This window comes from Nicotiana attenuata, chromosome 2, assembly GCF_001879085.1.
Source record: "Nicotiana attenuata strain UT chromosome 2, NIATTr2, whole genome shotgun sequence".
In the NCBI taxonomy this organism is placed as follows: Eukaryota; Viridiplantae; Streptophyta; class Magnoliopsida; order Solanales; family Solanaceae; genus Nicotiana; species Nicotiana attenuata.
In genome coordinates, this window is record NC_031990.1 from 56,875,636 (window position 1) to 56,892,402 (window position 16,767).

General features: G+C 41.1%; 1 protein-coding gene across 1 annotated transcript; it reads right to left on the reverse strand.

Annotated features, from left to right (window-relative positions):
* On the reverse strand, positions 5,161-10,454 carry LOC109210810. Its single transcript, XM_019374285.1, has 2 exons — positions 10,114-10,454; positions 5,161-5,876 (listed from the first exon to the last, which is right to left on the reverse strand). The coding sequence occupies exons 1-2, from the start codon at positions 10,221-10,223 to the stop codon at positions 5,678-5,680; spliced, it is 309 nt and encodes a 102-aa protein (XP_019229830.1). The 5' UTR covers positions 10,224-10,454; the 3' UTR covers positions 5,161-5,677.

Below are 16,767 nucleotides of genomic sequence, written 5' to 3' on the forward strand. Positions count from 1 at the left end.
CTTATACAGATAAGTCCCCCTTACAGTATTTTTGAGACAAATGTAGACATCAATGAGTTTGATCCTCTTGATGGACCAGGTTCTTTTCCAAGTTAAGAGCGTCTGATTCAGCTATTGAGAGAACCACTGGGTTGTATTTCCTCGTATCCCGTGAGATGATCCAATTGAATGAGTCATTCCAGATGTGCTCTTCTTGATTGCCAGATAACTTTGTTTCCTTCAAAATGGTGCATTTCCTCATGGGAGCTGAGATTTTAATTAGTAGAGGAACTGAGTGCGTTTCCCTACACTTCTTGTTCTGCTACTTTATAAGTCTCTTGCACTACATCTCCAACTCTTTCTTCAGCTTTAGCTGATAATAATTAAAGTACCATGTTCCTTTTGAGAAGTGAAGGAAAAAGTTTCATTGTCTTTACCTGTCTCCTTCATTTGACTCACCATATTACCCTTGCCATTTGAAACATCAGATATCTCCCAGGTACCAAAAGTGGTTCATTATCTTAATCATTACTGTTTCCTCCCTAGTTAGAAGAAAGAGTCTTGTTGAATAACTCATGACCACTTTCTTCCATATATTGTGTCTGCTTGTTGTATATCTTGTAAGCTTTACTTTGAGAAGAATACTCCAGAAATATTCTTTCATCACTCTTGGCATCAAATTTACCAAGCTGATCCTTTCCATTGTTGAGAACATAGCATTTGCACCCAAATGTTCTTACGTGAGTCAGCTTGGGTTTCCTTCCAGTCAGCAACTCATAGGGGGTTTTTTTCAGGAGAGATCTGATCATGCACCTGTTCATCAAGTAGCACGCAGTGTTTATTGCCTCTGCCCAGAAATTTTTGCTATTCCACTGACAGTGAGCACTGTCCGTGCCATGTTTTCCAGAGTTTTGTTCTTTCTTTCGACAACACCATTTTGCTGACGAGTCCTTACGTAGTCAAATTTTGTTTCAGAAGTGGATAGTCTTTGATGAAAAGCCCTGGCTTTCCGCACTTGTGAAAGAGATCATTGTTCCTTGCTTTACTTGAACTGTCCCTCTTTGGTATACCACCATTTCTTCGAACCATATTTTGAAACCTTTTAGTAAGATAGGCCATATCACTATCTTCTTCACTTGAGTCACTGTTTTCAGCCATGAGCACCAGATTCTTTTCCTTCTTTGGCTCTCTCCTTTCACTGTCTTTCTTTCTTTTCATCTCGTACGTCTTCAGATTACCGATCAGCTCATCCATGGTTAGAGTTTGTAGATCTTTAGCTTCAGTGATGGCATTCACCTTACTCTCCCAGGAGCCAAGTAGAACACTGAGAAATTTCCTTACAAGCTTGTTTTTGGGAATACATCTCCAAGTGAATGAAGCTCATTTATGAAGGATGTGAATCTAGTGTGAATATCTTGTATAGACTCATCGTCCTTCATTCTGAAGAGCTCATACTCAGTGGTGAGCATGTCAATCTTGGACTGTTTAACCTGAGTAGTTCCTTCGTGTGCGGTTTGCAATGCTTCCCATATTTCTTTGGCAAAATCACAAGCTGAAACTCTGTTGTACTCATTAGGTCCTATACCACATACCAAGATTTTCTTGGCACGATAGTTCTTTTCTACGGCTTTTCTGTCAACATCACCGTACTCTTTTCTTTCTTTCGGCACTATTGGTCCAGTTTCTCCAAGCTTCTTCATAGGAACATGTGGACCATCACAGATGATATCCTATAGTTCTGAGTCTTCAGCCATTATAAAATTATGCATACGAGTCTTCCACCAGTCGTAGTACTGACCATTGAATCTAGGAGGTCTGTAGGTTGATTGTCCTTCCTCAAGGTTGGGTGGAGCAGCCATTGAGATCCTTTCTAGGTGTTAACCTTTTAGAAAGAACATGCTCTGATACCAATTGTTAGTTTATATGGGTCCACCAAACTATAGAGTACCTGGTCCTCTATGATTTTCCACTAAGAATACTAGGAAGCAGTAAGTAAAAGAGACACGGGATTTTTACGTGGAAAATCCCACTCAAGGGGACAAAAACCACGACCTACACTTGTAGGCTTTAAACTTCACTAACTTTTAACCACACTATTACAAGCCACTTTGTAATGACTCTATTACAAAGACTTTAACTCAACTAACTCGCTCGTAGTACACTTACCACAAGCCACTTTGTCACTCACTAGTTACAAAGACTTTAACTTATGACTAACTCTAGTCACAACACAAACTTAAAAGGTTTGTGATTTTTGGGTTTCCTAAAACACAACTTCTAAGAAAGCAAGATAGGAGTTACAATGAAGATCAAATAACAAGATTACAACTCAACTACGGATGTACATAGACTCATTGTGAAACTGATCCTTTAGTGGAGTTGTCTTCTTGTTCTTGACACACTTGTGACTTCAACGCTGGATTGACTCTTTAATGCCTGAGAGAATATCACTAAATGCTCAAGTGAATATCTTGTGCCTTGCATCATGTTATTATACTACCAAAGACATCACGAGGATGATGTCAATTCTTAGTAAAAGCCTCTTCAATGGGAAGTGACTGTTGCACTGTCGCGTGAACAGTAGCAGGCAGTCACTCTCTGCAATTGCGTTCCAGCTGTTAACTTGTACTTCTGTCAGAGAGCACCAAGGGATCAGGTCCCTATCGTATTCCTCTTTGCAGTAGTTCATTAGCTGGAGTTCATACTGAACTTCGTTCATTTGAAATGTGTACCAAGTGAGTCAAGTTCCTTATCTAGTTCTTAACAATAAGTTTGTTAGATCATCTAAACACAAGAAACATAAGGTGAAGACATTGAGAACCCATCAGGTGCGAAAATGGAAACAACGGGAGCGAGAATACAGGAAGAAGAAGAAGAAGAAGAAGAAGAAGAAGAAGAAAGGAGGAAAATACGCAGGTGCTAGAAAACATAAAGGATCATACAAGGGGTTCCCAATCCCTAGTTATAGAGAACACAGACACCCAATCGAGAAAATCAACCGCCGAAACACAAAGATCGAAGCGATAAGGGCACGGGAAGCGATGCACAGCATCGGGAAGATGCGTAATAATGACGCATGACGCTGTGACGTCAGTCCGAACCAACGTCACAATAAGTTGTGGCCCGCAAAGCGCCACATTACTATCTCGACCGTAATCTTTACTACTCGACCTGCCCACCTGAATTTCTCGACTACGACTAATGAAGTCCGCTCGCCGAGGTCGACCAAAGAACAACCTCGATAAGCGGAGGGACTAACTGTATAGGTCAAAATCCAACGGAGGAAATTCAGCATGAAGAGGTGATTATCGTGAGTAATTTGTAACTTATCATTGGCAATTGGCCGAAGTCGACCAGTGATCAACAAAACGAGTCGTCAAGCGGTCAACCACGACCGAGGTCGAGTAGAGCAGATAGTAGTAACGACTAATTTTGTATTGGGATCTTCAGAAGGAATATTCTCTTAAATATTCCTTTTGTTTGTACTTTTAGGGTTCTTTGGGAATATCTCATATAAATAGAATGAGAGATAAGGCAAAGGGAATGTAATATGATATATGATAAGAACACTTTTTAAAAGTAAGCTCTCTAGATAAACACAAAGAACAACTTTCTGGAGAGATTCGACCTTTTTGGATTATCTATTGTCATTTCCACCAGATCCGAGAAAGTGCTCAATATTCTCTTATATTCTTGTCATTCATCATTGTCAGATGGAAGAATCATTCACCTCATTCAATATTGAGTGAATCTTTCTTCTTATTTACATTTATTACCATTTATTGTTATTTAATACTTGATACTATATGCACATTATTACAATCGACTCATTTATTGCCTGCCCATTAATTCTTGTTTCTTCACTGCTCACACCTTTCGTACAATCAACCCAAGATCTGAAGTTATTAGCTTTAACTAGGATTAACTCTCCTTAATAACTGATTAATTAGTTTAACCAAAGATTATCATCTTTTGGTCAAACAACTTTGACACTCCATCTTAAGTCTGTTCCATTTGAACACTCCAACAACACCACTGAATGTGTCATTTAAACACAATTCGGTGATGTGGCATAGTGTGTGTCCCCACCTCTTTAGAGAGCGTGGGATGCTATTGTTATGGGTCCCGACGAATAAATAAATGTCAATAGAGGGGAAAAAAATAATTTTCTTTCTCTCACCTCTCCATCTTCTCATTCCACCATATCATGTCAATTAACTCCATGTGAGCTTTACCAAGCTTCACTATAAACCCCCAAAATAACTACGTTCAGCAAGCCCTTTAAGTCTTTAAACGAGCAGCCCCAACAACTACGTCCAGCAACTCCTTTAACATTTTCGGCGAAACTTTATTTTTTTCCGGTGAAGTTTCATTTTTCTCAACATTAACGAAATTAAACTTTGTAACTTGAATATGAAGAAAAATCATAATTACATCTTAAAAAAGGGCGAGGCTTTGTTTTTCCCATGGAATTTTCGTGAATCTAAAGAAGGAGAAAGTCAGAAGGGATTTTGAACTCCAAAAAAAATTGACACAAAATTATCCCTTCCTCATATCTGAAAATCCAAATAGGGTAGTTTGGGGTTGGAGGAACACTAATGGTGGTAGTTTACTATTACTTTGTTGCTTTTGTTTCATCCTCAAAACACTTGATTTAAAGAACATCGTTTCATTAAATTTCAAAAAACATCGTTCCATTAGATCTTCAAAGAGGATGCCGTTAATTATTGCACTTTGGGGGTGAAGATTAGGAGAAGAAACATGGTAGGAAGAAGACATGTTGGTAGCTTTGATTTTTCTTTCGGAGATAAAGACAGGGTGTTGGAGGAAGATGACGGAGGGTTGGGTAGGGTTCTTGTTTTTCTTTTAAAAAAAAATTCAAAAGCTTTTTTTAATTAATTAATTCAAGTTAAATCCATGTGCCTCTTTTTTATTCGTCACTGTGACGAGTGAATTACACACATTATTTATGTTGCGGCTTATGAATTTATATTTAAATGACACATTCGAGGTGTGGTTGGAGTGTTTAAATGGAACGGACTTAAGATGGAGTGTCAAAGTAAAAAGTGAGGACAACTTTAAGGGGCTGCCGATGTATTTGACCAAACTTTAATGTGCTTATGTATCTGAAATAATGCTTTATGAAAATAAATAACTGAAAAAAGAAGTTTAGCAATCAGATTCCTTTGAAAACATCTAAATTTTGAATATACTATTCGAAACGCAAAATACGAATTGTCTGATCATACAGAACTCAACTTTCCTATACAGTTCAGTAAAATACTCCTGAACCAAAGTCATTTGAACCCTTCAACTGCTATTATCTGGTCATTCAGATATGATTTGTTAAACTCTACCTACGCCTCAAACTAGAATCCGCAGTAACATCCAGAACTGAGCATTATTTGCCACCAAATTTAGTTTACAACAAAGCAAGAAATATTAGAATTTCTGAAACCTTGAACTCTGGACTCTGCTTTTTCATTTCACAACTAATTCATCATCTAATAATGCTTCTTCAAGAATGGATTATCAAGAGGAATACGAAGATGGTATCCCATTTTTCACAGCAGAAGCTTGGTCAGCATATGTGACGAAGGTCAAAGAATTGTACTTCTACAATCAAAGTGCACTTCTGTGCAAGAGGTATTCCTTTCACTCAAACCGCTGTTTGGCACTTGCAGCTGCAGATGGAAGTTCACATAGACAAAGGTAATTGTCTCACTCTCTTTCTTGCATGAGCCTGCCGTAAAATTCTCAAACGAACTGGAAGGGAAATGGCAAGGCCTATGATGAGAAAGGAACTCCAGTAATGTTGCAAATAAAGGGCCAAATATGATGATACTATAAGCATAGTGAATAGCAAGGCGTAGAACACAGCAGCCACAACATCAGCCCTACACAATTTGAGACAATTACAAGTTTGTTACAGCATTAAAAAATACACAGATCTTCTAAAACTTTTAGAAGGTTATATGAACTTGTGGTACAAAGGTTACATCATGCAAATATTTATCTAATGACCAACAACTGAAGACAAAACTGAAGGGGAGAAGGACATGATAATTCAGTAAGTGTCCGAAAGCAGACTCAGATATCGTGCATCCAAGTTCGTCAATATATGAGAAGCATAATAAACCAAAGAAATTTACAAGTTACATATAACAGATGATTGACTAATGCTATACTAAAGGTAGCCTCTCATTCATTCAAAAGTGCTTTCCCTGACATACCATTAACAAAGGAGAGAAGGAATTCCACAACCAGGAGAAGATTGAAACATTGAACAACATTAGGATACAGAATAATTAGGAATTTAAACAAGATAATAATCAGGTACAGAAAGCCAAAGGATGAGATATGACATTGACGAATATCTAATATTGTATTTGTCCTAATTTTATGACAATCTTCCCTTTTGCATCATCCTAAAATGTTTGATCCATTACACTAATAGTATTATTCTTTACAAATTTCAAAAAATGAAAATTTATAAATGTAAAAAGCTCGCTAACACCTTTTTTAATAGTCACTTCCATCACGGCCAATATATTACAAATGTTAAACAAACATTTACATTTGTACCTAATTAAATAGTATCACATAAGAAAAGGGTTGATTAACCTGGACGGATCAGATTAGAATGCTAAACATTAAGGAATTAGGGAATTTTTAGGTGCTTCGTGGAAATCGGTCGGGGAGGCTTTTGTTGGGGTTTTAAGCTCATTTCAGCTTAAAAGGGGGTGAATGGGAAATGGAGGGAAAAAATGAAATTTTGATTTTTCCTCCTTTACAAAGGGAAAATGTCCCATATTGGAGGAGGAAAAGACTTTTGATGGGTATATAACTATATATACAATTGCTCTTCTTTTAACTCTTAAAGAGTTAAGAAGAAGGCAAGCCTCGCGCCGTCGTCGTCGCCGCTCGGCTTCGGATTTGGATTGATTAATTTTTGGACCAAATTTATTTGTTAATATTAAAGATTAACGTAATATTATTTAATCCAAATTAGCCATTTTTGTAACGGAAAATTAATTTTCCTCCGCGTTTTGAATTCCCGTTTTATTTTGCGTAAATAGCCATTTACGTTATGGCCGTTTTACGTGAACAGTCATGACAGACCTTCTGAAGAGTTGCACCTCTTCGTTTAAACTCAACATTTGGCTATAAATAGCAGACCATTCCCTCAGATTTTCCTTACGAAAATTCTGAATTCTCCTCTTCCTTTCTGCACTGTTTTCTTACAAAACAAACAACATAAGTGTGATTTGCTGCCGCCATTTGTGTTCGTTGAAACACTGGGGTTTGAAGTACCGCTACTCCAGCGTGTAATCCGTTCTATCCTGGGAGGAAATAATCCACAACCTCGGGTACTAGGAGGGGATTAAGTTCCTTAAGGAAGCACCGTGAATTCAGTGGGTTCGGATTAAATTCTGTTTCTTCTACATTTCTGTTTATACGTTATTTTCCTTCTCCAGAATTATTTTGCAAATACAGTGTACTAACAGTTTTTAAGTGTTCTATGGGAGTCAGACTAAGCAAACGATGATGCAATTTGAAAAGGGCCAGCAAGAAGATAGCAACCCAAGTATAAGAAAAATCACCTATAAAGACAGACTGACAGAGACAAACACTTACATGAACTTCAGCCTGGAGAAGAAGGAATCAGAACTCCTAGAAAAAATGGCAGTGATGGCCTGATGGATAATATTCAGGAACAGAGAGCTATAAAGGAAAATGAATTAATCCTGAAGGCTGGTTTATACAGAGGAGATTGCTAAAAATGAGGAGATAGCATGGAGACAGAGATAACGGGTGCTATGGCCAAAGAAGGATGAAAGAAACACTATCCAAAGAAAGGTAAATGTTCATAGAAGAGCCAACACTATTGATAAGCTTAGAGTAAATGGTGAGCCCGTGGAAGACTAAGGGGCTATTAAAAGGGAGATCCTATCCTTTTATCAGAAGTTATACACAGAGACTGAAGATTGGAGATCTGGATTCACCTTTGCAAGTGGTCCAAGGATTAATGACGAAGAGGAGCAGTGGCTACAACGACCTTTTGAAGAAAGAGAGATACTAGAATGTATCAAGATAATGTGCAACACGCAAGGCACCTAGGCCTGATGTTATTCACTGGGTTTCTTTCATAGCTACTGGGAAACCATCAAGGATGATACTATGAAGACTCGAAAATTTCCTAACCCAGGAATATTTTCGAAAAAGCTTCAATACGACATATGTGGCTCTTATTCCTAAAATAAAAAGCTTGGAGCCAAGGAATTGAGAGATTTTAGACCTATCAGTGTGATAGGGATGTGTATAAGATCATCTCCAAAGTGCTCACACAAAGATCGAAGAGGGTGATACATATGCTGGTGAATTGCCAACAAATGGCATTCATCAGGGACAGGCAGATATTGGATGCGACAGTAACAGCAAATGAGTGTGTGGATACCAGAGTTAAAGGAAGAAGTCCAAGGATTCTATGTAAATTGGATATCCTACAACCATGTAAATTGGGGCTTCCGGATTAGCATATGTCTTAAAGGAAGGAAAATAAAACCCACCAGAAGACTGGCATTTCTTAATTTAGGTTCCACTCATTGGCAGTGAAAACTTTACAATGGAGTAAGCCTGGAGTACATCCCCAGATGCAAAGTGGTTAGTCCCTCTTTCGTTAGCTCAAAAGAAGAAGGAGCCTATTTCAAAGTTAAAGATCATGCCGTATTATCGAGGATCCTTTATGGGAATCTATTTTGGAAATATCGCTCTCACACCTGTTAAATTAGACTTTCTTTCTAAAATCTGACACTAGCAATCTCCTAAAGGCGATGGGACATAGAAACAGACAATAGATGCCCTAGGAATGGCAATGTAACCTTATGCTGACTTAAGGCTAGTGACATCGTACGACAGCCACCAGCTTAGAGAGAGACTCAATGAATTAGACATATCCATGAAGGTGGGATATATGTAGTTATATCCAAAATTGGATAGGGGAAACCATAAGCAAGGCATCACTGGATTACATTGTGGATATACTACTATTTGAAAATTTGAGGAGGAACCAATAATCCACCATGAGCATCAATGGAGGAGAAAAAGAAGGTTTAAAAAACTATTAATATATCAAAACATTGTAAATAGCACACCCCAATGGGAGATCAACCTATAAAGAGTCTTGCTGCAAAACAAAAAAACTTTATTGTCCGGTCAGAATTGCAGAGAAAGTCCAAGGAAATTCAAATTGAAGTGTTCCAATTACACGTGTAACAGTGAGGGAAGGAAAGCAGCAAGCTTCCCCTTTTTCTTTCAAATAATTGTTCTACTTTTTAATGAATGGGTTCTAACTTTCAACGAAGGAATTAACTTCTGTAGAAAATGTTATCGCGAAGCTCCCTTTAGCATCTAAAATCAAACTTACTCATGTCCTTAGACTCCCCAAACCCATAAAGCAAAAGCAAGAGAAAAGAGGAAAAAACAAACAAGACTTTTAATCACTTCAATCTGCAGAAGAAAAAAAAAGGAACTGGCGAAAACAAGGTCTTATTTTGTAGAATGCCTTAGCAACTTGCACCAAAGGTGACTTTGTGTCAACCCAAAAGCTTTCCGGATGGTGATTTTTTGGAATTAGTGAGTCCATGTCCATTGCCTTCGCAATTAGAGCTACTTACCTTGCGCCTCAGCAGAAACTTTTAGAATCATCATTTGTCTAAGTTAAATTATTTCAATCTAGGTGAACCACTTGAATATCTACAGCTAAAGTAATTCCCCAAATTAAAATGGAAGTATTCAGAAACATAATATAATGCACCCAACGATGTAGCCTAACAGTCAATGACGCAGGTAAGGTTAAAATGACAAAAAAAATTTCAGGTAATTTCTTCTCATCTGCCGGCAAAGTTACCTGTACATGTGCTGATGGCAGGTAGCAGTAGATACCCGGTGGTAATGCAAATAATTAAGTACATCACAAATCATATTTTTTGCACAAATAGCTCATGAATAAACAAATTAATTAAAATAAAAACAAAAAAAATCTAAGCAGAAATATTTACCTGCTAAAATTGTTTAATTTGATGTTAATATAGAGAGACGTACATACATATACACAGACAAATGGAGACGTACCAGTTTGAGAGAAGAGGCTTAGGGGAAAAGAAAGAAAGAGGGGGGCACTTGTGTTGAGATCGGATCTGGTAATCTCTGAGCTGCTCCACCAGTTTAGACCTTGTTATCATATTCCCCCCAAAACGACCGGAAAATTTTCTCCTATCTCAATTGGGTTTTTATTTTTGTTGCGAATTCAGAAGCAGAGACTTACATCTAGGTAGGGTTTATTCGGAATTGAAGAGATCTCAAAGGAACACGATCCAATGATTAAACTGCTACACTGGTATACCCAAAGAAAAAGAAGAAAACGCTTAACTGAGAGGGATACGTATTAGCCCATGGTATGTTGATTGATTAAAAGAAATTAAATTAGATGAGATTAATAAATATATAAACGTATGCAATTAATTAATAAAATTTAAGAGCAAAAAATTTACTAATGAAATTAAAATAACTACCATGAAAGGAAATTAAAATAATTATACATTTTAATACATTCATATAATAATAATAATAATAATACAAATATAATATTTGGTTGGCTGCATGAGAAAAATTATTTTATGTATACTTAGTAAATAATATATATTATATCATAGCAAGTTACTTTATGTCAAACGAAATATAGAATAAGAATATATAGTAATATGGAGATTAAAATATTTAAATACCATTATTTTATTATTTATTAATCACCATATAAAAGTTTGTTCGCTATAAGTCACGGTATAATAATATTTTCATTATTTTGCTTGTTAAATCCAGATTATCTTATCATTCTTGATAGGATTAGTAAGAATGAAGGTAGATGTTATCAGGTTCATGATGTTGTGAGGGACACCGAAAGAGAGGGAGGAGGTATGTGGAGCTTTCCGCTGAGTTTAGTTCTGCTCTCCTTTTTTTTCCTTTTACTAGTCTTAGAGTACGCGCGCGATGCGCGTGTACTGTCACGGGCGGCTTTCCAGCCATGCCCCATGACCCCTTGGGCGCGCCCCGTGGCGTCCTAGCAAGCCTCCCAATGCCTAGCGCCACGGACGGCCCCGTGGTCTTGGCCGCGCCAAGTGACAAGCGCGCGGGTGCAGACAGGGTGACTGCCATGCAACAAACTATTGACAAATTGACAGACCAGCTCAATGTTGTCAACGCTGCTTTACAGGGCCTACTCCGAGGAGGTGGAAACCAAATCGGGGGCGCTGTGAACTCTGCTTCCGCGACACAGAAACTGAAAATTCCTGAGCCAAAGCCATACAGTGGAGCTAGGAATGCCAAGGAAGTGGAGAACTTCATCTTTGACGTCGAACAGTATTTCGATGCGGTTGGGGGCCTAGAAGAAGCTAAGAAGGTAGCAACTGCTGCCATGTATCTTCAGGGCGATGCTAAGCTCTGGTGGCGGGTGAAGTACGAAGCCATCAAGGCCGGTGAAGATACTCTCGAGACATGGGCAGAACTGAAGGCAGTCATACGCCTACAATTCTTCCCTGAAAATGTTGAATACAATGTAAGGAGAAAACTACGGGAGCTCCGCCAGACAAAATCAGTGCGGGACTACGTGCGGGAATTCTCCGCGCTCATGCTAAGCATACGCGACATGGGGGACAAAGAAAAGATCTTTACCTTCCTGGAAGGGTTGAAACCCTATGCCCGTGTGGAGCTACAAAGACAGAGGGTAGATACCCTTCCCAAGGCGATCCAAGCAGCTGAATGCCTTGGGGACTACCAAATGGAAGCTCGGAAGGACAGGCCCCAGCCGCCTGCCCGAGCGGGATTCAAAGAGGGCCAGCCTAGCAATGGTGGCCCTAGCAAAAATGGGGGGGATCGGAACTCAAACAAATCTAGAGCTCCTTCCTCCGGCAGCAACAGTGCTGCGTCAAACAACAATGATCGGGCGAGAAAGCCTCCTTCAGGATGCCGTCATTGCGGCGGTCCACATTGGAACGATGAGTGCCCACATGCACAGATGAATGCCCATCAGGCTATTGATGATGGGACTGATGACGACTCAGACGATGCGGACCAGACTGAACCAGTAGGTGCCTTCAATGCAATTGTGGGTTCCATTTCTGAGGCACTAGCGGAGACCAGTGCTGGTATTCGTAAGAAGAAGGACCCATGTCCTGTCACCAGGAAAGGGAAAAAGAAGGTGAATGAAGAGACTCCTCTTAAACAAGAGAGGACCTTAATGTTCGTCGAGATGAAGGTGAATGGCAAGCCCATTCGGGCTATGATAGACACGGGTGCTACCCACAACTACTTAGCCTCGACTCAGGTGGAGCGCCTTGGACTAGTTGTAGGGAAAGGGAAAGGTAGCGTCAAGGCTATCAACTCACCTCCTTCGGGACAGCGAGTGGTTCCAAGAGTCCCGCTTGTGTCAAGCGGTCCGACTTGTCCTTCTGGCATACTAGACAAGTCTTCACATATTGAGTGACATCATCGGCCATTTGAGGCCAATAATAGGCACGACAAAGTAACGCCATGGTGCGTTCTTCACCGGGATGGCCGGCCCACAGAGTATCATGACATTCCGCTAGAAGAGTCCTCCGCAAATCTCCTCCTTTAGGAACATAAAGTCGGTTTTTACTTTCAGAAAACCATCTTCCATGTAGAACTGGCGAGTCTTGCCCTGTCCTACCAAATCAACCAAATACTGAGCAGCAGGATCCTTGATGAGTAGATCCCGTATTTGGTCCTTTGATGGATGTGGCTACTTCGCTCCCCCTTAGGGTGGCGAGTAGGCACACCGATGCTAGATCGGCTCTCCGACTGAGCGCATCAGCAACATGATTGGTCTTTCCACTGTGATACTCCAAGTTGAAGTGGAATTCAGCTAGGAGTTCCTGCCACCTGGCCTGTCGACCGTTCAGCTTCGGCTGGGTCATGAAATGGCTAACAGCTGTGTTGTCTGTCTTGACCACGAACGGGGTTCCCAGCAGATAGTGCCTCCAGAGGCGCAAGCAGTGGACGACAACCAATAATTCTTTCTCATGGGCGGCATAGCGCCGCTCTGCATCCTTCAGCTTCTGACTCTCGTACGCTACAGGGTGCCCTTCTTGTAGCAAGACTCCGCCGAGGGCATAGTCAGAAGCATCTGTTTGTACCTCGAACGGCTTGGCCAAATCAGGAAGGGCCAAGACGGGACTACTAGACATAGCCGCTTTTAATGCGTTGAAGGCCTCTGCTCTCCTTGGTCCCCAATCCCAAGGTGTGACCTTTTTGAGGAGTTCTGTCAATGGCACTGCGATAAGTGAGTAGTTCTTCACAAACCGTTGGTAGAAGTTGCATAGGCCAAGGAACGCCCTCAAGGCGTGGACATCCTTAGGTGTCGGCCAATCTGTGATGGCCTGGATTTTCTGTTGGTCCATCTTGATGCGTCCTTCCTCGATGACATGTCCGAGGAAATCAATTTGCTTCTGAGCAAAGGAGCACTTGGATAACTTTACATATAGTTCATGTTCTCGCAAGCGAGCTAGGACCTTCCGCAAGTGTACTAGGTGTTCTTCCAATGTCTGGCTATATACCACAATGTCATCTAAGTAGACCACCACAAATTCGTCGATGTACTCTCGAAAGACTTGGTTCATGAGAGTGCAAAACGTAGCAGGGGCGTTGGTCAAGCCGAATGGCATGACCAGGAAGTCGTACGACCCATATCTTGTCACACAGGTCGTCTTGTGTTCATCACCCTCTGCAATCCGAACTTGCCAGTAACCTGTCTTCAGATCTATCTTGGTGAACACCGTAGCACCACCCAGTCTATCAAACAAGTCCGCCATTAGGGGAATAGGGTACTTGTTCTTCACGGTGATTTTGTTTAGAGCTCGATAATCCACACAGAGTCGCAGGCTGCCATCATGTTTCTTTTGGAATAGAACAGGGGACCCATATGGGGACTTGGAGGGTACAATGATCCCTGTATCTAGCATTTCCGTCAATTGTCTCCGAAGCTCGGTGAGTTCGGGTTGTGACATTCTGTAAGGCGCCCGGGCAGGTGGCTTCGCGCCCGGCACCAACTCAATTTCATGGTCCACAGTGCGCCTAGGCGGGAGCCGCTTTGGCATGTCTTGTGGCATGACATCTTCAAACTCCAGTAGTAACTCCTTCACGGGTTCAGGAATGGGACCCGAGGAGCGTTCTATATCTTCAATGCAGAGGGTTGCCAGGAACGTAGGTTCATTCCTTTTGACCCCCTTCTTCAACAGCAAGGCCGAGATGTTCTCAACGGCCATCTTCATGGGTAGGCACAGGATAATGCAGGGCTTGGCCCTATTAGTACCCATCATCAGTGGCATGTCTGCAAATGGTACAGGCATGGTGTTGGTTTGCCTTAGGAATTCCAGCCCAACAATCAACTCGAAGTCATCTATGATCACCACTCGCAGGTTGAATTTTCCTTCGTAAGGCCCAAGCTTCACCGGTACTTCTTTAGCTATTCCACCCACTGGCTGGCTTTCACTCTTTTGAGAAGCTGGCAGCTCGAGGAGATTTAGCCATGTTTGGTGCATTCACAGTGTGTGGGAGTAGCGGTTGCTGTCCGGTAACAATTTCAAAAGCGCTTTTGTTGGTACTAGAGCTCTTTTGTGAATTGAAACACAGTTGAGCAGCATCCAGAAGCTTCACCCAATTCTTCTGCGATCCGGTTACAAAGTGGCGGAGATATTCCTCCAACATACCATTGAACCGCTCCCTCTGGCCATCAGATTGCGGATGGAAACTTGAGCTGTGACTCAATTTTGACCCAAGGCACTTGAAGAGTTGGGTCCAAAAGTTGCTAGTGAAGCGTAAGTCGCGGTCACTAACAATGTCTTTGGGCAGGCCCCAATATTTGACGACATGAGAGAAGAAGAGTCGAGCTGTATCTTCTGCTGATATATATTGTGGGGCTGCAATAAAGGTGGCATACTTGGAAAATCGGTCCACCACAACCAAGATGGTTGTGAGATCTCCGACCTTGGGCAATCCGGTGATGAAATCCATGATATTAGACCTGAAAGACACGCGGAAGCAACATAATTCCCGGTCTAGGGTTACAATCTTTCTGATGGAAATATAAAGGTTTAAGCAATCATCATCTAAATTATACCTCCGAGTCCCGTATGTTAATCCTTTTCAGGAAAAGGGCTGCATGGAAGGAATAATCGAGTGCTCGAGATTTCATACTTCAAAGCTCAAACACTTGGGGGACTATATATATATAAGGAAGGAAAAAAAGACTGGAACAATCAGAATTCAAGTCAAGCCTAAAAGTTTACCCAACAAATCGAAAGTTCAGAGCAAAGTCACGAGCCAAAAACGCAAGTCTGATTCAAAAACCTATGAAGAATACACTTGTGGATGCAAATTTTCAAAATATTATGAATGTATACGTTAAAGGCAATATTTAGTCATGGGTTGCCATGATATACCCTCGACTTTTTTGCAAATTTGTTGTAAAGAAAACAATTACGAAAAAGTTATAGATGATACTTAAATACATATAAAATATTATTTAGTTTGAAAGTTCAAACGAGACAAAAACTTTCCTCAAAGTTATTCAAAGAAACATGTGTGTTCCTATTTCTTCTTTTGTATGTTTACACCATTATGAAGTTGAGACGTCTTCTTTATTAAGTGTCGTATATAAAAGGGCCTTCTTTTATGATTCGTGCTTGTTCAAAAAGTCATGAAGTTAGCAAAGCATTTTTTTTGGAGATAGTGCGGAGCTATCTTGTCAAAGCCCAAAAGCGGATGAAGAGGCATGCTGATCAGAATCGTCGCTTTGTTGAATATCAAGTAGGAGACAAAGTGATGGTCAAAATCCCAAAGCGGTGCTTATTTGCAGGGGTCCATGACCCTCGCCTATTGCAAAAATACATTGGACCCTTGTCCATTGAAAGGCGCATTGGGAAGGTTGCATACCGGGTGGATACCCCAGCTTGATGGAAAATTCATCCTGTCTTCCATGTCAGTCTCTTGAAACCTTTTCGGGAAGACACGGAGGATCCCTCAAGGAGCCAGCTTACAATACCCAGTATTTGAGGTCCTAATTCAACCGGGAAAAGGCGTGTTGAAGCTATCCTTGATGACAGAGTGATTCATGCCTCAAGGAAAGATCACCAAAAGTTCTTGGTGAAATGGCAGAGCTGTGATGCAGAAGAGAATACTTGGGAGAGGGGAACAAACCTCAAAGCCTACAAGAGCCTCATTGAAGATTATTTTGCAAGTAAGGCGCCGAGGACGTCGCCAACTCAGGTGGGGGAGAATGTCATGGGCGGCTTTCCAGACATGCCCCATGACCCCTTGGGCGCGCCCCGTGGCGTCCTAGCAAGCCTCCCAATGCCTAGCGCCACGGACGGCCCCGTGGTCTTGGCCGCGCCAAGTGACAAGCGCGCAGGTGCCTCTGTCGCCCCACCGATATCCCTCGCCAACGCCAAGCCGCAGGCAGATGCCAACAGCACCGCGCGCGCAGACAACGCCGCGCGCGCAGACCGTGATGCCAAAGACACTGCTGCTGACAACGGACCTGCTGCTGCCTTTTAGAAAACTAAGTCATTTTCATTGTAAATATAGAGTAGTTTTATTTCATGTACTTCCATTATGTTTCTCTAGCTTAGTCAAGTCTAGTCTTGTAGCTTTGGATTATTTTTTTTAAGCATTATTAGGGGGATCAAGGAATCAAAACTTTCTAGCAAGCAAGCA